Source organism: Typha latifolia, chromosome 9 (assembly GCF_019914945.1).
Source record: "Typha latifolia isolate L0001 chromosome 9, TyphaL0001v2, whole genome shotgun sequence".
Classification (NCBI taxonomy): Eukaryota; Viridiplantae; Streptophyta; class Magnoliopsida; order Poales; family Typhaceae; genus Typha; species Typha latifolia.
The window spans coordinates 5,245,511-5,266,957 of record NC_133094.1 but is presented as its reverse complement, the minus strand read 5'-3'; the positions used below and the strand labels follow the sequence as shown (position 1 = coordinate 5,266,957).

Below are 21,447 nucleotides of genomic sequence, written 5' to 3'. Positions count from 1 at the left end.
TGTTGTCATGGTTTTGTTTGTATGTCATAGAATTGAGTTATTGTCACGCCCCGATATGAGAACATGATAGTCATAAATCTCTAGGATAAAACTCGGAGAAAATATGAAAGCCCAAATAGTAATCAAATTTTAAAATATATTAACATAGCGAAAACGGTACTCAGTTTTTAGAGTCCTCACTAAGTAATTTTTTAAATTCCTGTAAAATAACAAGTTCTCATGAGCTAGACGCCTAACAAGTAACTCACTCTACTAATAATGTCTAATGACAAATATCAACATGTGATACATATAGTAGTAGAAAAAGAATCATAATAATATATATATAAGTTGTTTTGAAAAATAAATAATTTTCTTGTCTCTTATATTGAATTTCAAAATCTATATATACTAAATTAGTTTTGAATAAATCAATATAAAATGAATCAATCTGCTCTAAAAGTGTATTTTTCTGAAAATCAAATCATAAATTATTCATATTAACATAATTTGAATAAATCAGCATAAAATATATCTCCACTAAAGTGTATTATCATGAAAATCGAATTATAAATCATTCATAATATCTCAATTTAAATAAATCAATATAAAAAGTAGTCTGATCTCTACCAAAAGTGTACTATTATGAAAACTTGCCAAAACTAATAAAATGCAATATTATCTCATTAATGGGTACTCTACCCATGGCCATTGCACTACCTAATTACTATGATGGCGCCCAAGAATTTTCTAGTAGATACTATACAGTGTCTTACTGACTTTTCCACTAGCCGTTAAAGAAGATTGGAGTCACCAGGATAAAAATTCAAAAATCTTTTCCCTAATCCCGCTATAGTCACTTGGTAGCATATCGCAATATTACTTTTCAAGAATCTTTTTCCTAAACTTATTTTCGAAAATAAATTAGGTCCCAAATCTCACTTTTATCAGTATTCAACTGTCCTGATTCATTTTGAATCTCAAGTATCAAATTCCTCGATCATCAAAATTCTTAATTCTTCTAAATACCAAATATGCACGAAAAATCCATAAATCCAAATATATATATATATATATAAGTCAAAAAACACAAACGATAATCTAAAATTGATCTTGCAAAATTTCACATCTCAAAAATAATATTTTATTTGTGTTCATATTCTCAAGAATTATTTCTTTTTAATAAAAAAAATCTCTTACATTTTATTTAGACAAAATAAAATATGAATACCGAAGATGGTTTGGTAAACCAATTCCCATATTTTCCTATCCAAAATTTAATATCAAGTTTCAATTTAAGAATCTCAAATAAGTCTTACCATTCCCTCTGTTTGGACTTTTACATTACTTCAGAACTCTATTCCGATCCAAAAGTGGTTAATTCCAAAGAGTTGTTTACTATTTACAAACTATCCAAATTCTGTGGCTTGCGTAACTCTGCAAACTCCAAACAAAACTTGTATGTATGTCTGCTTAGCAAGTAGACTAAAGTAACTAAACAAGTAAAAGGCAGGCGAAGTTGTTGTTGCTTAACTTGATCGCCAACTCCCAGTTCCTCTCGGCATCGATATCTAAGCTTCAATCTTTATGAAAAAAGTGGCCATTTTTTCTCACCCATGGCATACGATATTATATTTCTTTTGAGTGGCGTTATATACTGAGCACCATGAAATGCAGCAGCTCTTAGGATATTGATTGGTCCTAGATCAACCGAGTAAGCCTTCTGAAAACCATCGAGTATTGCCATCATAGCAATATTAGCGACCTTCCGTTCTTTTTCATACTTTTTCAGCAAAGAAAGCTGCCAAGAGGGAAAAGGAACATGTGAAACATCACATTAGTTGGTTTTTGTCATAGCAGATTAACAAATACTGTCCACCAGTATAAACACATACAACTCAAGATACAAGAAGAATCAAATATCAAACTATGAAATCTTCGCTCAGCAGAAAGAAAATAAACCTAGAATATGAAAACGAGGATGCTGTTGCCAGAAAATCAGAAACAAATAACCATAGCCATATGTACTAAGGAACTGTAAATTATTCAAATATTATTCACATGCTTGAAATTGAGTTTCCAACTTATCGTCCCCAAAGATATATACTGATAAGTATGTGCATACAAATTAATGACTAATTTTCTGCCAAAGAACTGAATTCAGAGTCAAGTAAAATAGGATTCAAGTCAAGTCAGTGTAAACCCATCTGAATCCATTGGAGTTCTCATACTTGTAGATGTATGGTAAATTGGCCAATGATTAGAATCCAAAGACAGTGAACCTTGAATGCCCTACGTTGTGCTGAAGAGTTGTTTATTATGATCACTGTCTAATTTCTGATTCTAAAGGACTATAGAGAGTGATGATCACACTATGTTGAGGTTTGAAGTTTGAACATCGGCCATATGACAAATATGGAAGGATCATTACTAAATTGAACAGCAAGGAAATGTAGCTTCAGTTTAAAAAGATCCAAAAGAATGCAAAAGGCTACATGCTAGCATCATCAATGTTTATTTGTTTAGCCCTTACCAACAAGATGAGTGACTCATAATCAATGCTCCTCATTTGACTAAACAATCTTCGATCACATTTTACAATGTGAAACAAGATTAAAAAAATAATGCATCTAATTATGATTAAATTAATTATTAATTTGGAATTAGGTTAATCAAGTAGATCTATTAGAAAGTAAGCTAGAAATTTCACATATTTACCTCCCCAATGTCAGCACCAACAGAAACACCTTCGGCGATGGACTTTGCTAAACCATATGCATCACCAAATCCTAAATTGACACCTTGACCAGCTAAAGGATGTACTGCATGGGCTGCATCTCCAATAAGCACCACTCTTTTTGAAGCATAATCACTAGCATGCATCAATGACAATGGAAAAGCCATTCTTTCTGAGACCACATTAATTACCTTTGGTGGTACTTCAAAGCATTCTCTTGTAGAGAGTGCACCACGCCCAGTAACCGAGAATAATTTCTCCATGTAATGATCAAGAGAATTTGACTGAGGACGAGGACCATAACCATTATCCAATGCATGGTTCACTGCTTTTACAAAGTCATCCTCACTCATTGATTTATGCCGTGAAGAGTCCTCCGGGCTCATTGTCCATACAATATTGCTAAATTTGTCCCCTATAGGTAGAAGTGCTATAGGACCAGAAGGAAGAAACCTCTGCCATGCACAATGATTTTCTACAGTATGCTCTACTGTACATATAACTGCACTCTGAGAATAATTCCACCCACTAGTCCTGATACCTGCTATCTCCCTCACACGAGACTTAGCACCATCAGCTCCAACCTGAAATGAGAAACCAAATATTTAAACAAGAGCAGCTCACAAAAACTAACAAAGATCTTGTTGATGCTTGAATTCTCTGCTCAGTCTGCCAAGATCTAACATAGGAGAAATATTAGTGCTGGAATCATCATTTACCACTAGTTTTGCATAGAGGTGCTGTCCATCACTTAAGTCCAATTTCACTAAATTACTGTGATGTGTTTGATCCATAGTATCATGAGAAGATGCTAAATTCTGCTTTTTGTCTGCTTGATCAGTAGCTACCCTTGCAGGCCGTCTATCTGGTTGGAACTTCATGGAGGCCAATCTAGTAGGGTAGATCATTTTCTGAGAGCCTTCGTTCTGATTAGACAAAATTTTAAATGCATTAAAGCAGTCAACAAAACTAAAATGAACATATAATAGATGGACAAAAAAGGGAAGGGATGAATTTGTCTAAACCAATATGTAAATAAGGCTGATACAGATAATATCGAAAACCAGCATGGCTATCATTTGTCTTGCAGCACTTTATAAGTATGAGTATGAGACACATTGCAGATGAACAAATCATGGCCAAGTTTAGTATACACTAGTAGGCATATTCATACGTGTGTACAACTATGCCACAAAGTTTGAAGATAAATAAAACAGATGCTACTTTAAGTCATAAAACTGTAAAAAGTTCCATCACGTCAGACCATCAAAATATCAAAACTGGAAAGCACATGAATGCAAGGTTCTCAGTTTCAGCCGGTCCCGATCCCAGCCGAAACCAGTCTGCGGTTATGGCTGTTTCGGCCGAAACCCAAACAGCCGATCCCGACCGAAACTGGTGGGAACGGGTCGGATCTGCCTCTCTCCCTTTTCTCTCTCTCTTTCTCTCTTTTCCTCTCTTTCTCTCTTTTCTTTCTTTCTCTCTTTCTCACGGATCTCTTACTCTCTTTCTCACCGGTGACTGAGTAGTGAGTAGATCTCCGTCTCTCCGGTGACCTCGACCTCCGGCGACGTTCTCCGACGACCTCGATCTCCGGCGACCTTGGGTAAGTTTTTTTTTTCCATTGTGCAGCAGCTGCACCTGCAGCAGGTGCTGCAGCAGTGCATCAACAGTGCAGCAGCAGCAGAGACTTCTCTGCCAGCAGAGCAGCAGCAGCACCTAGTGCTGCTTATGCAGTTATACCTCATAAATTTTAAATTATTTTATATTTTATTTTGATTTTTGTTTATGTTTTTTAGTTGTAGAGCTAAAATATCAATGGCTCCAAAAGAGAAGTCATATGATACCGATATTGGATGGCAACATTGCAGCACTATTGGGCAAGATAAAAGGCGCGTTAAATGCAACTGATGTGGAAAGGAAATGAGTGGTGGTGTCAGCCGTTTGAAAGAACATTTAATTGGAAGACAAGAAAATGTACCAGCTTGCACTCAAGTGTCTTTGGAAGTTAGAAAGCAGATGGCTCATTTAATTGGCAAAAAGAAAGATAAACAATCTGCACAACAAAGAGAGTCAGTGATTTGTGAAGAATTGATGCATAATCCTGTACACATTAATGATGATAGTAGTGAGCAAAGTGAGGAGGATGAAGAGGAGAGACAGATGAGGAGGGTAATAAAAGATAGCAGATATATGCATAGAGAAGAGGAAGAGATGAGAAGAAGCACTGGTGGTAACTTTCAGAGATCTAGATCAGTTAATATACGAGAGAGAGAATATGGGGGTAGCAGTTTTACCCATAGGACTCCTGGTGTTACAGCAGAGTCTGAAAATATTGGACCAATGGATACATATCTTCAGAAAAAAATGGGTCGTACACAGACTTCAAATCAAGACAGCTCTCAAAGGAATTAAAAATGCAAAGAAACACATTGGTAGAGCTATCTCTAAATTTTTCTTCTACAACCATATTCCTTTCAATATAGCTAATAGCCCTTACTATCACACTATGGTGGATGCTATACAATCAGTAGAGCCTAGTGTTCCCCCTCCTAGTTTAAATGATATTGCTACTAAATATCTTGACTCAGAGGAAGATGAACTTTATACTTATATTGAGACATTTAAACGGTATTGGGATGAATTTAGTTATATACTGATGTGTGATGGGTGGAGTACACAAAACATAAAAAATATAATTAATTTCTTAGTGTACTCTAGCATGGGGATAATATTTTTGAAGCCTATGGATGCTACTGCTCATTTAAAAAATGCAGATTATATTTGTCAGTTGATGGATGAGATGGTACAAGAAATCGGTGAAAAAAGAGTAAGAGCAGTCCAAGTGGTTACTGATAATGGGGCAAATTATAAAGCTACTGGAAATTTACTGATGATTAAAAGACCTCATTTATATTGGACGCCATGTGTTGCACATTGTATTGATCTGATGTTAGAGGATATTGCAAAAGAGCCTGAAATTAACATGGTCATATGTGAAGGTTAGAGGTTAACAAATTTTATATATAATCATGGTTGGGTTCTTAATTTATTTAGGCAGATGACTGGTGGTAGGAAGATCATTAGACCTGCCGTCACTAGATTTGCCACTCACTTTTTAGCCTTGAAGAGCATCATGCGCTACAAGGATGATATTATGCGAATATTTACATCACAGGAGTGGTCTATGAAAATTAAGAATATGAAACCTAAAGATAAATCTTTAGGTGAAACTTTGAAAAATATGTCTCTTGGAAATACATTTTGGGATAATATTACAATTGCCATCGCAGTATTTGAGCCTCTTGTCAAAGTATTAAGACTTGTAGACAGTGATGACAAGTCTGAGATGGGTTTCTTATATGAGGCAATGAACATAGCTAAAGAATCAATAAAAAAAAATATGGGCCAAAGTTATAAGAAATTGTGGAAGATGATTGATTCTAAATGGAGCAAACAACTATATAGAGATATACACGCTGCTGGTAAGCATGCTTTTAAGTTTTAAGTTTTAATTTACTTTTATTTATGAATATTTAAAAATTTGAATGCTTACAAATTTTAAATTTCTACAGGGTATATTCTTAATCCAAGATTTCAATTCTCTAAAAATATCAATAATGATAGTGAAGTCTTGTTGGGGGTTAGAAAGGTAATTAGCAAGCTTGAGCCTAATATTCATAAACAAATCTTGTGCGATAAAAAAATGAGTTATGATTCAATTAAATATTTTTTTTATTATTTGTTTCAAGTTTTAACTTTCAATATAATCAATAAGCTAATAATATATTTCTGATTTCAGATGGAGAGATATAGATTGAGAGCTGGGCAATTCAGTACTGCTAAAGTTGCTGCAACTATATCTCATAACACTCAAGCTAAATGGTGGTCTATTTGTGGATGAGAGGAGGCACCAAATTTGATGCTAATAGCAAAGAAGATTTTAAGTCAAAATGTGTCTTCATCACAGTGTGAAAGAAAATTGGACTACTTTCTCCTTAATCCACACAAAATACACAACCGATTGCGGGAGAGAAATGTAAGAAGAAAGACAAAAAATGAACAACTGATTGATTTAAATCATATTTTTGATGAAGAAGACCCCTTTGACTCCATGGATCAAAGAAATAGAGGACAGGTTATTAGATGACAGAGATAACCCATGGTTAGATGAAATATTAGGAGAGACCACGACGAGGGTAGAGACTGGTACGAGTCATTCAGCAGCGAGAGATAGTATACCTACTAGTACTAGTCATAGTCCTGATAATATATATGGTGACGAGATCGTTCCATCTACATTTGTTGAGGAAAGTCAAGGAGGCATAAGGAGTGGAGACATCAGCGACGTCGTCATGAGATACATTTTGGTTCTTATGATTATGGTACATCGAGTATTTATTATTTGGAGCCATCACAAGATCCATATGCTAGTTATTATCCTCAGTATCCTCAATATTCTTAGGCACAAGATCCAAATGCTGATTATTATCTTCCTCAAATGCAAGTCGCACAACAAGATCCATACAATATGACTAGTATGATAGAATCACTTTTTGGAGCATTAGGTCCCAGACATCAATATTTACAAACTTATGGTGATTATGATGATGAAGACTAAAAATTTACGAGAACCAGCTCGGTATTCAACAAAGTTTTAAATTTTGAGTAAGTTAATACATTTTTTTAAGTTTTTAGACTTCATATGTGAGTAATTTTTGTTTTCTTATTTTTTGTCATTTTTTCTAAATTTTTCTGCATTTTTCTATATTTTTAAATAATATTTAGAATTTTATATAATTAAAAAATAGTCCGATCCGATACAAATGGCCGATACGACCGACACGGCTGATACGTATCATTTTTCTAGATGGCCGATACCGATCCCGATCCCGATATTGGGAACCTTGCATGAATGTTCTGATTTGAGGCCATTCACATCTGCAGACATCTACTTGTCCTTTCTTTTCTTCAAAAAGGTCCAGAAGCTTATAAAGGAGCATATTGAGATTAGGCAGCAATACAATGCATCAGTTTAAATAAAAAATGATTGGAGATATCTGCTGTCTTCTATCATGTCATTTGCTTCTTTTTCTTATGATAATGTAACACCCCAATTTAAAAATAAAAAAAAAAAAAACCCTGACTGACGCACGTGCGTCAGCCTGTCAGCCTGCCACCCTGCCCTTCCCTTTCTTCTTCTTCTTCCCTTCCTTTGCCGTGCACGCCACCCATCTCCCTCATCTCTTCTTTCCCTCACCATGACCTCTCCGTTCTCTCCTCTCTCTCCCTCGTGGTTGCCGCCGCCGCCGAGCTCGCCGACCCCCTCCCGTAGCTTTCCTTCCCTCCTTCCTTTCTTCCCTTCTTCCTTCCCCTCCTCGGCCTCGTCTTTGTGCCGGACCCATGCCGTCGCCATCCCCCCGCGCGCCGCCGCCCGTCTGCCGCGCCGCCGCAGCCCCATCCGCTCCGCCTCCGCCTCCCCCTTCGTCTCCCCCTCGGATGGGGAATACAGGGGGTGGGTGGGTGGGGGGTTGTTTAACCCCGTGATCCCCTCCCCTTTTCTTTTGTGGGGCTGCGGTCATACCGCAGCCCACCGAACCCTAGGTGGGGCTGCGGCCCAATTGCGGCCACCTTGGCCCCTTGCCTATTAGGTTAGGTTTGAGCCTAACCCAATACCCCTAGCCTTGACCCTTTGGATACCATTTGGACCCTATAACCCCATTTACTTTTTTGCACCTGATTTAATTAGCCTGATCTAGTATCAGGTGAATTGTAGGATGACATAAGACCCGCCCTAGGAGACCCTTGACTCATGTAATTGCTAACCATAATTATGCTAATAAGATAATTGATTCTATTAGTTGGCTAATCTTACATATGACTTTACTTGCGTGAATTAATAGGATTGACACCGCGTGAGGAAGATTTTGGGATTCCGGACTAGCTGACGAGTTTTACTATACCGTGGAGACCCCCCAGGCGAGTAGAGTTATACAAATTTAGAATAACATAATTACGGTCATTATACCGTCATGATACGGTAGGAAATGTCGGTATTAATGCATGCAATTGGTACTCCCCGTTATATCTTTTGCATATGTAGTTATTTATAACCTGTTCATCATAGTATCATGAGGATGTTAATGTGTATGATAATGCTTTACATGTGTCCTGTATGGTATACCATTGCATAGATGTATGATTCTTTGTGAATATGGAATGTAATGATCATGATGACTATAACATGCTTTATACACGCATAAACACCGCACCACTTCCACCTATCATTAGTAGTCGGGTCGGACTAGGCGGTACCCTACTCACTCGGCCCAGGGTTAAGGGTAGAGTGTATCATATATGTCTATACTATTAGCGGCCTACACCTGAGGTCGGGAAGCCTGTGTGGCATTCAGGTAGTTATACTACATAGTTAGGACTAGATTATGATGATAGAAGAACATGATTGTGAGGCGGGGATATAACTCTAGCGGTACCCGACGACGCAGGGTTAGGGCGTTTGTTGATGAGCCGAGGGCTCGATTCTCCGCCGAGGGCGGTGATGATTTAGAGAGAGTGAGATATGGGCTTACGACCAGGGGTCCCGAGTCCGATAGCCACGAGACAACCGGTCACATGTAGTGTCGCCATACACGTGTAGGTGACATTACCGCTAGATGTGTATATATCCCCCCTCGATGTATGAGATGATGGATGATTGTTTCTTAAGAGTATTTACCCTGTGTGGTGAATAACTCGGTGAGCGATGATAAGTATGATTATTGCCTTGGTAGACATGAGATGACTAAACTGCTATTTTATTGCTATGCATAATATGTAAAACCTATGATTGAGATGTGTATGAAAAGAGATTGTCTCAAGCTTCATATCTGTGTGAACTTATCATAATACGTTTAGGATCTAGCATTTTCCAGGATAGTGATTGGTAATCTTTATCAATTGCATTGACTTAGTAAATTGTGGTAAGTCATTTCAATAAGCATATCGTTATCGTTAGCAAATATGGGCATACATTGGATATATACATGCGATGTCATTAATTTAGATTGTATGAATCCTACTCGCCGGGCCGTAAGCTCACCCCTCGTGGCGGTATTATTTCGAGCTAGGGGACGCGGGTGCGGGTAGCGAGGAGTAGCCGCTTTTCTTTCCGAAGACGTATATTAGTGTATTAAGCCCCTGCGAGGGTGTGATGATGACGTATTTTTTGGACTTTAGCATTGTATTTTGGATGTATATTTGGAAGGCTTGTTGTGGCCTGTGGACTTGTATCCGGACTCTTATAATTGAGTTTATTTATGGTGAAATTGTGCTGTTGTGTGCCTTGTGAAATCCTTGTACTGACAGGTCATGTGATACACCGTGTGGGGGGATTTACCCACGCGATTTACACGTGTATTTGGAGGTTTGGGTGTTTCAGATAAAGCCTTGATGGTAGTTATATTCTTAAATTTACCAACATGATAATAAATTTTGTTCACAAGCCAATTTAGCTTATACTTCCAAACACCAGCATTAGGTACTCTTCATATAAGATCTGGTCTAACTTTACTGGAGAAGGTCCTTCAATGCAGGTCTAAGATGAACTTGTCCTATTATTGAATTGTAAATATCTTGGAGACACAAGCCTCCTAAAGGAATTAAGTAATGCAAAACTCAACTAAGCTTCTTATATTACTTGTTGTTCTTTTCCTACTTATTGTTTTTTTGGTTTATCTCTAGGCTGATTTGGAGGGTTGATTTGGTTCTATAATTAAGCTAACCTAATGATAGGGTTAGATTATATATATCTATCAAATGGTAGAGTATGGCTTGGTATTTTTTAGCAAATTGAGGGCTATGAAAAGGGAGGGCTTTATTTCTCCAAATATGTATTCATGAATCCACACCACAAATAGGTGAACAACTAAGGTAGCATTGTTAATTTTCAAGTAAATACATGAATATAGCAATGTTCCAAAAATCGGTATCGGGATTGGGATCGGCCGTCCGGAAAAACGATACGTATTGGCCGTATCGGCCGCCTGTATCGGATCGGATTATTTTAATTAAATAAAATTCTAAATATTATTTAAAAATATTGAGAAATTTCTAAAAATTTAAAAAAAATTATAAATAATAAGAAATAATAATTACTCATATATAAAGCCTAAAAACAAAAAAAATTAAAAAACTTTCTTCCTTCTTTTCTTTTTCTTTCTATCCCTTTAATTATTAGTTTGAAGTATCCATTCTTTTCTACACTTTCTATTTCTTTCTATCTTTCCCTCTCTCTCTCTCACCCTCACCCTCTATTTTTCTTTATCTTTCCCTCTCTCTCTCTCACTTTCCCTCTCCCTCTCCCTCTCCCTCTCTTTCTAGCTGCTGCTGACTTGTCCCTCTCTCTTCCTTTTTCCCTTTCTCTCTCCCTCACTCTCTCTCTCTCTTTCCCTCTGAAGCTTAATTATAGATATAGGCAACATTCTGAGAGTGCTTTCTGTGGAGGCAAGTCTATGTCACAAAACACCAGTCATGTGTCCAGGAAATCAGAGATGATTGTCTGATGACGAAGAAGATTTCTAGATGACTAACCTCTCACTCTTCTTAAAGATAAACACCAAAATAGGAACAAGTAAATTGCTGTGAACAATTTACTGGGCTTATGATATCGGATGCTTCTGATATTATATATATATACCATACGGTATAATGTATTGAGTCTGAGACTCAATCGGATGCTTCTGAATTCGAATCAGATACTTCCTTGAAAGTCGAAATGTTTCCCTAGACTTCTTTCATCACATAAATACAGCATATGATACCACCTTGATGATAGAAAGTAAGTAGAAACAACTCTAGCCTACTGTAGATTTGAAAGGGTCATGCCATCGACATAATAATGACAACAACAAACAATATGTCTCCAATGAGTAAGCTTATCTTTAGATAATCAAGTAAAGGAAAGTAATTGAAAGTCAAGCAACTAGGTCATCCTGTTGAAAAAGTAAAGTATGATGGATTGCAAACCTGCAAGCACAACAATAGAGAATTGCACAGCACTTTATTCTCCACTACGCATCTAACTCACGAACAACAAATTAGAAGGGTTAGCAACCTAGAAGCCTTCAACGAAAACTATTAGAAATATGATATGCAAACATACCCGAGGAAGTCTTTACCCACATCTCTTGCATTATACCTCGTGTAACCCAAGCCAGTGTAATCCCATACCTGTCACCAATAAATGCATATACATGTAGTTAATTAGGTTTTTTGCCTACATAAACACAGGAAAAGCTACAGGATAAAGGAAGACAGTTAATTAGGAGAAGAAAGGACTAACAAGAGTAAATGAGAAAAATTTGCAACTCAACTATCTTTGACAACTTGACCATTTCCAATATATAAACCATGTGGTGTGAATCACTCACTCCAAGATAAGCAATCTCAATAAGCAATCTCATGTCAGGGATTCTTATTCAAATATCAAAAATCATAGCAAAATAACAAACATGCATAAGTATAGGTCACATCCTGCTTGTTCATCTTATGTCTCTGCACCAATGCATTAAACTTTCAGAGAAAAAATGCAATAGCAAGACAATCACAACTTGCCACATACGTGATCTTTTACCAACTTTCAGGTGTATTCAAGGCAATGGCAAGGGCAAAATAGGTAGCCTATTTTTTGCTAATAGCTACGGTTAGGGTTGCAACTAGGTCTTCCTGTTTTTGTTCTACAAATCCCTGATTATTGGGTCATATTTCTAGCATGGATGGCCGTGCCGGTAGGCACGCCCCATGCCGACCGACACTTATTGTGCCTGTAATGGCACGACACTTGGCACAGAGTGTGCCAGTGGCACACTCCCGTGCTAAGCCATGCCGATTATTGTGCTATGTGAAGTTTTTTTTAATATTTTTTTATTTTCATCAATCATTATCAACTGATCAATTGACTATTTAGAAAGTTTAGACAAAATTGATGATGATGAGACTAGAGATGATAACGACAATGATGATGTTGGTGGTGATAGTTATAATGACGAGACTCAGTTTGGTGGCGGTGATGATAGAATTGAGACATGCATCCTTGTTACACAACCTTTTTACAAAATTATTATTTTTATAGAGGATTTGAATATATAGATAACAGGACATTAAAAGAGGTGCATCCATCGGATGATGAGTTTATTATCATTATTATTATATTAATTATACTTACTAAAGTCATAACACATTTATTATACTCTATATCCACAATCTGTATATGCTTATAGTATGTCTATGCCTATAACGGTGCTGATTGTTCCCGTGCATGTTCAATATCTATATTATATCATAAGAGAATTACAAAATTTCTATTTGTATGAAGACTATGTAAGACATTACGAGCAATACTATTAGTGGATTAATTTTAAAATATATCAACAGTATTTAATGCAACATTCTTGTTCTACTTTTGTGCCGACAAATGAAGTCTTTAATCCTCCTCGTCATTCTACATTCAACTAGATATTAGTTTTAATTATTAAATTGTTATCAATTAATATTATGTGTTCAATTTTATTATAGAGTATTCAATTATATTATGAAGTGTTCAATCATTAATATTAATTTTAATGAATGTATTCAATCATATTATGTGTTGAATAATATTTATATTTAATTATTGCTTTATCTTTAATAAAATAGGCCATTTACAAAAATAATCTAAAGATAAAGCACTATAATATAGGTTTTAATATATATATTTAAATCGACATACCAAAGATCCATAAACATCTTTAAATATCTTAAAAAATTTATTAAAAATATTATAAATGTGTATCAGTGACATGTAAAGACGTGCCGCTAGCATGTAGGGCGTGTGCCATTGGCAAGCAAGGGTGTGCTAATGCTTGCCAATCGGTACATGCCGTGCCGATGGTGGCACGGCAAAGCACATGCCACTAGCACGGCTATCGTTGATTTCTAAAATGTAGCTTAATCCTCTTATTAAGATGTTAGGTTAAGTCACTTCTATAAGTTTTTAACCTAGCAAGTCATTTGGATTGGTCACGATTTTGCATTCAACTTGGGAATAGTCAGGATAGGTATAACTCAACCCTAACAAATAACATGGTAGCTTGCATAAGAAGGTGAATACAATGTCAAAGTTGATGTAGAAAAAACAAAACATCTAAACAAGAAATTACGATGCCAAATATGAAGAAGTCAGCCTAAGATTAAACACAAAATTAGGAATTTATGACCAAGCAGAGTGTGATTGAAAAATCTATATGTGGCATGAGACGAGAATAAGAAAATAATAGTTGGTTTAGCATGTAAGAACCCATTGATCAAGGATGCCATTTTGCATAAAGTAATAGTTGAAAACAAAAAGGTCACATTTATTATGGATTATGTCCTCTGACATAATTGATGTCATAGCTTCAGAGTCTAGATAAGAGCATAAAATTTACAGTTTATAATATCCAACTCTCTCAATGTTATGACAGAGGACATAACATAAAACAAACATATAAACTTATCACTCTATCAGCACCTGCATTTGGTCAAAGAAAGCATGTCTTTGTTGTTGAACGTGCTCCCAAGCACCGACCTCTGTGAATGACATAAAATGAAGATTACATTCAAAGAAGTGTAAAGCAATTATATTAGGATACTCTACTAATATGAATAACTTTTGACAGGGAGAAAGGGTAGACCACTTGAATATTCTTTCTATATAAAGTATCATCACCATAATTATTAAATGATATCCTTGGTGTGCAGCCAATTAACAAGGGAAATGAACTCAAATAATAGCAGAATCTATAGCAATGAGACAGGCTTGCAAAAGTAATTTATGTCAACATGATAAATGTATATATCTACTTTTGATGCAAAAGCTTGAGGAAAAACAATAACCAAAGATAACACATAAATAACATAACTACTGTAGACCCAAGACACATCAAGCACTCAACAGAGAAAAACATTATCATTTATCAATACTACAGTCAATAGAGCAATCAAAGGAAGGTAGAAATGAACAATAGCAAATAACATAATAAAGGAGTAAATGTTGAACTAATTTGAAGGAATATGTTTTAAAACAGACTTGGAGAGAAAAGTTGACTCACAAGAAAGACCATTCGTTGGCACATGCATTTCTGCTGAGATGGAATTTCTCTAAGGGGTGATCCACCAAGTGGCAGGTCCAAGAGACCATCTCCTGTCAGCAGTTCATCTTGAGGGAACAAGGGGGCAGCTTAGCCTATCTGACACTAATTGGCCACAATGATTCTATTTTATATGTATATATATCTATGTGTGTGCCTGTGTGTGTCTACAGCGTGTATGTATAGATATGCATCTTAGATTTCAATTTGTCCTATAATTATACTTAAGACTCTAATAGAAATGATCTCGCACACCAACCCCTAAAATCGCTGTACATGATTCAACCTATTAACCTTCAAAGATTCTATCAGTGTTTCTCCTACTATAATACTTAGATAACAGGTCTACTTTTAAGAAATTTAATAGATATGAAGTAGAGAAATTAAAATTCTTTTAATCAAGTCCTTCATTTAATCATAAATGCTTTAGAAACATTCTTCAATACTGGTCTGTCACTCATCATCTAACCAATTTCTTTTTCTCATGGGCCATATTTTTCTTTAATTTATCCTATATGAGATACTACTGGGGGCCCATTCTGCTTATCCCAGCAATTACAATGTCATGTCCAACATTTATCTTGCACTTGATCATCTACAGGAGACACACTAGCCTCCCTACAAAATTGTTTATAATCTACCGTCCAGTATTTAAGATAGTTTCATAGAAAGGGATGAATCAGAAATGTGGCTCCTGAAAAAGTTAGCTAGATATTGATTTTGACAGGAAGGGATCATGTAAGAAATTGACAGAAATGCAGTTAATGGTCAACAGATTCATTATATGATATAGCAAAAAGGTTTGAATGTATAACATGTTATATGGTGGGCAGTAGCATAAAATGAAAGTGTTTTATATGCAAAGATAAAGAAAAATTAAAATGCAACTTAAAAAAATAAGAGTTTATTTCAATGCTCACAAAGATTTTAATCATAAGCATGTACATAGAACAAAAGTGAAGACATCTTTACCAAGTAATTGTTATTGCTAGGGGAAAATAGAAAGTACCCCCTTATGGTTAGACCAAAATTAAGAGTGCCTACCTGAACTTTTGTTTGTGCCACTTAACCCTCTTATTACTTCTACCCTGACAGACATTAATTTTAACATAAAAAGATCAAAATACCATTTGTATTTTACAACAACTAATTAAAAAAAATATCTTTTTGTGAAAATTATGTTGTCTTATGATTATTTACGCTCAATCTTTCTCACTTTTACATTTTAGATGTTAAAAATATTCCAAAACAAGATAATATAAAGGTAAAATGGTCAAGTGCTTAGCAATTTTAATAAAAAATTATCTTTATTGTTAGTTTTAATAGAAAAACTAACAGTTTCACATAAATTAGAACTACAAGGGGTTTAACTGATACAAATGAAAATTCAGGAAGACACATTGGAAATTGCCCTAACTACAAGGGGGTAAAATATATTTTTCTCTTATTTCTACTAGCATGAAAAACTATTGAACGATTAAATTAAAAACTTAGAAATTTTGCTAACCAAAAATGCTATAACGATCATAAGTTCACCACATATCTTATATTCAGAAGGTATGATGCAAACTAATGGAGGTACATTACCTTTGAAAAAGGAAATAGTTGCAGGAGTAACTGTACTGACCCTTGAATCAGGTTTATCATCTTTCTTCAGATAATCTCTTGACTTTAAGGCAGGATTGTTATCAATAATAGCAACTCTTAATTGTTTTGTCAATACCATACTTGCTGCAAGTTTCAAAGGAAAATATATAGTAGCTCAGCTCAATGTGAATGAAGGAGCTTATTGAAGTAATCATTACGCACTTCCAAACTTGAAAATACTTGAGTACAGATATCCATATTAAGACTTCAGTGGAACAAGTGCATCAAGGAAGAATATACAGATAAAGCAATAATGTATAAGTACAACAAAAATATTATGCTTATGAGACAGGCCCTAGAAGCACAAAAACATGGAGTACAAAGTTAGAAGAACTAGAAATCTGTAAGTACTTCAACTGCATACGCATAAAGAATTCAGTTATGTTGTTGACTTGAAAGGACTATAGACCTAAAAGAGAGGGCAATATTTGGAATTGGCCAGCATGACCTTTAAGAAAAGTCAGGCAACTCTAGCATTTTTTCCCTCTTTTCTGTGTTTAATCCCTGCTTTCCTTCCTCTCTTCTTATTTTCATACCTACTTTCACTTTCTTGCTTCATTTTAGCCCTAAATGGAACAGAATATTCCTTTCCCAAGTATTGACAATTTGACGTGTTCTCAATAGTGTTGGTTGTGGAATCCATAATGATTAGCTTAAGAACATTGTGGGATCAACTAAATGATACTGAATGTGATGCATAATATTCCAACCATGATTACTACAGACAGATCCTTATATATGCAAGTTGCACATTTTAAAATAGAAATGCACTTCATAACAAATCACAGTGAAACAAGGAATTTCTCATTACAGTATGGAGGGCAACAGCAATTTATCTTGTGGAAAGAATGCTCCACCTCAGGCACTATTTACTGTTTCAGTGAAGCCTTACTACCAAACAACCACCCTGCTAGGATTTTGAAACTAATAGGAAGGCAGTGCCCCTATACAGACCTTCAGAAATTGGCTTATCCCAGATCAAAATCCTTATTGGAACAGACAGTCTTTTCCTCCATAACTCTCACCAAGTGTAATAAAGAGAAAAGACAAAATCAGCAATCAAACAGTGTATCAAATGATCTATGTTAAATGAAAACCCTGCTAGAAAATGCAGGTATAATTAGAGAACCAAATTGTTAGAAAACCTCCTATCTTGAGGACGCCAAGATGATCAAAATAATTAAACTTTCCTCCATACTGACCTCGTCTTTCATGAATTTTTTAACAAGTGGAAATTGACTATGCTAGTTCTCAAAATCCTGTGGTAAAATAAGACTTCATATACCAGTTATATTCTAAGAAATCTTTATACCATTATCCATGTTATTCTCTTGCAAGGAAAAATAATTACTTCTATTTCTATTAAAATTATAGATAAGAGGAATTATGGAATTATTCAGATGCCAACCGGTACTGGAAGCAAACTATAAAACTGCATCTAGAACTGGATGCTTTTGTGTAAGTGCAATTTCTGAAGCATGTGAACATCTGAAAGATAGAAATAGAAGACGGAATCACTTGCAATGGTATCTTTCTTTTTGTTAGATCATATGACTAGCTAAGAACAATATGCCAATAACTTATCCACTTATATGCAGTTAAATAAAATTAATGCATATAAGAAAAGGAAAGATGGCCAATAAGCAAGTAGAAGTTTCGGATCAGAAAAAACAAAAATAATTATAGGAATAATAAGACATACACAATGCGCATGCAAGAGCCAAGCCAACCATGCCTCCACCAGCAATAGCAATGTCATACTGGGAAGGCTTAGTATTCATACCCACAGAATCTTCACAATCCTACATGTTCACACCTTCGTTAGATCCAAACATATTCTGAGTTTACAAATGGAACAGAATGAAACTGGAAGTATTAAAACCCATAGCAAACGCGTCACAGGAGGATTTTTCATAATTATATAAAGACATGCATGGTAAAATTACTACATGCTTAAAAACATATCAAAACAGAAAAAGAAAATAAAGTGAGAGGTGTATCTTGTCAAACCTTGCTTTCATCTTCTATCATCTACAAAAGGCACAATTAACAGAAATAACTATGCTACCAAAGATTCCTATACAAGGTCAGAGCTATCCATTATAGAAAACATTTATCGTATCAAATTTAATGGTTCAAGTAACTTGTCCTTAATTTAGAAGACACAATACCAGAACTTTTCCCAAATTATGGCCAGAATTAGCTCCTTCCTCAGCGGAATCCTTGCAGAAATTCCTACTGAGTCTAACATTTGGGGAATAAATGGCCGCCACCGCATGCCTCATGATGCCTCTGATGCATTCAAACCAAAGGATGAGGCCGAGAACAAGAATGTCCAGATTAAAGAGTTAAAGAAAAGCTGATCTGGGTTCGATCCAAAAAGTACCTTTTTACGATTAACGTCGACAAAGAGGTCGCCATATGCGCCAGAGGAAAGAGAGATTTGAGAGGCAACCAAGAGTGCGATTGTTTCCTATTTTTAGGGGGGTAAACGAGCCGAGCCTGAGGAGCCGGCTCTAGCTCAGGCTCGGCTAGTAATTAGTTTCGAGCCCTAGTTTGATGTTTAGGCTCGGCTCAGCTCAACTCGAGCCGAGCCAGACCGAGCCCGAGATTGATTAGAGGAGGAGGAGGCTGCAGCAGCGGCATCGGCCGCAGCGGGGATGGCGGCTTGTCGATAGAGGAGGAGGAGGCGGCGGCGGCTTGCTGGTGGTGGAGGAGGAGGCCGCCGGAGGAGGAAGAGAAGACGATCGGTCACCACTCACCACGGGGAAGAAAAACCAGTGGGTTTTTTTTTTTTGTTTTTACTTGGCCTTCGTGGTGCCGAACTCCAGAGACAGAACCAACAAAGCATTAAATCTAATATACCAGTGGTTTTTTTAGTATTACGCTTCCAAATAAAAACTAATATATAAATTTATATTATTTTAAATTAATTTTATATTTATTTTTCACCTAACTTAAATCTATTAATTTTATATTCTATTAATTTTATCTCTCCTCTCTCTTTTTTCTCTTTTTACAAAATATTCATATTTTATATTATAAAATATATTAAATTATGTCTAATTAAGTCTCTCTCCTCTCTCAACATTATTGCAAATATATTTTTAAACTCGTAAATGACTATTATAAACCTTATATAACCAGTAAATATATACTTAAGCTCACAAATAATTATTATAATATTACAAATTTTTTTTAGAGAGAAACTAGATATCCAAATTTGACTAAACAGTCTTTTCGCAATATTTTGCATCCCATACGATTACATAAAAGGAGTCTATAAATAGAGATGGTTATGTACATGATCCTATTATATAAAAGGATATGGACGTTACACCTCTAGTACTATTCTCCCATTCTTATTATCAACGAGTTACACATAATCTAAAGGAAGATAAATATGAAACTTGTAGTGGGCTCCAAGATAGTTAGTGCCCAAACAAGTCAGCAATATACATTTAAACTCGTAAATAATTATTATAAATATTATATAAATTAATAAATATGCACTTAAGTCCATAATATTATAATATTGACATATCATAGTATTATAACAATATATTAATATAATATTAATATATTATAGTATTATTAAATTTTAATAATATAATAGTATAATATACAAATATTATACAATTATTTTATTATATTATTATAATACAATAATATTTATATATTATAAAATATTATATAATATTTGTATATTATAATAATAACCACGGACATAAAAAGAAAAAGTTTTGTCTATCAAATTTACATATCATTTATTTCTCTCCAAAACTAATATTTTCTTCACTTTTTTACATCATATCACAAATAATAAATATATTCTTAGCTTAGTTCAGAACTAAATATCAAATTACTTTAGTTTAGTTCAAGGTATCTTAAAACTAAGAAATAAGGCTTGCTAATCTAGTTCAAAGTTGAGCCTCAAACCAAACATTTCCTTTTGTTATTTGAAGAGAAAAAGAGTAATAAAGGAAAAAGAGGTGTTTGCGAGTAAAGGAATAACCAACTGAACTCCTGATTGATGGAAGAGGGTTAAGTAGTGTTTGGGAATTAGTGTCTGATGGAAGAGAAAAAGAGTAATGAAGGTGTAATTATGATGAGGGTAGGTCAGTAAGAAAAAGAGTAATGGATGTGTAATTTGTATTAATGAGGACTAACCCCATGAGTCTAACTGGATGAAGAGGAAAGTAGCCGAATAAGATATTATTGTGTATGTATATATATATATAATTTTGAGTTTATTGAGCCGGTTTTGACTCATACTCGACACAAAATTAATTTCAAGCCCCAAATTTAGGCTCAGGCTCAGCTCCCAGATTAGAGGGTGAGTGGCAACGAAGCCGACAGTATGGAGGAAGCTCATGGTTGACATTGGAAGAACCAAACTCTATAGGAGTAAGAGGAAAGATAGAGAGGTAATAGATGGTGATCATATTTTGCAATATACAAGGTTATGGGATTATATGGAAGCAAAATCATGTAGTTGTAGGATATGGGACTTAACCGGCAAACCTTGCAAACATGCCATTGCTTGAATCTATATGCAAATGAGTCCAAATAGATTATGCCAGCCGTTGCTCCACCATTCTACAGAAGACAACCTAGTAGGCCAAAAAAGTTGAGAAGAGAAGCAGATGAGCCAACAAGCCCTAACCAAGTGACAAGTTGAAATAAATATATTGTATGTGCTAGATGCTTCAGAAATGTCACAATAAAAAGATCTTGTTAAGGGTCCATTACATCCTAATTCTAAGCTTATTATGAAGTCTGCACATTCTTCTACTCAGTCCAGACCTACACCATCTTCTAGTCACCCCAAATTTACAATATTTATCAGTCCAAAGCTGCACCATCTCAACCAAATATGCACACATCATCTCAACCAAATCTCTGTACCAGCCTCAAATA

The 21,447-nt window shown here is 35.3% G+C and overlaps 1 protein-coding gene across 1 annotated transcript; it reads right to left on the bottom strand.

Annotated features, from left to right (window-relative positions):
- Window positions 1–1,240: 1,240 nt before the first annotated feature.
- Window positions 1,241–19,376, bottom strand: LOC140794818 (uncharacterized). The gene is made up of 10 exons (XM_073147044.1): window positions 18,914–19,376; window positions 18,699–18,819; window positions 18,230–18,329; window positions 16,468–16,611; window positions 14,262–14,320; window positions 11,877–11,944; window positions 11,741–11,792; window positions 3,436–3,642; window positions 2,698–3,300; window positions 1,241–1,780 (listed from the first exon to the last, which is right to left on the bottom strand). The coding sequence occupies exons 1-10, from the start codon at window positions 18,946–18,948 to the stop codon at window positions 1,565–1,567; spliced, it is 1,605 nt and encodes a 534-aa protein (XP_073003145.1). The 5' UTR covers window positions 18,949–19,376; the 3' UTR covers window positions 1,241–1,564.
- Between the last annotated feature and the right edge of the window lie 2,071 nt (window positions 19,377–21,447).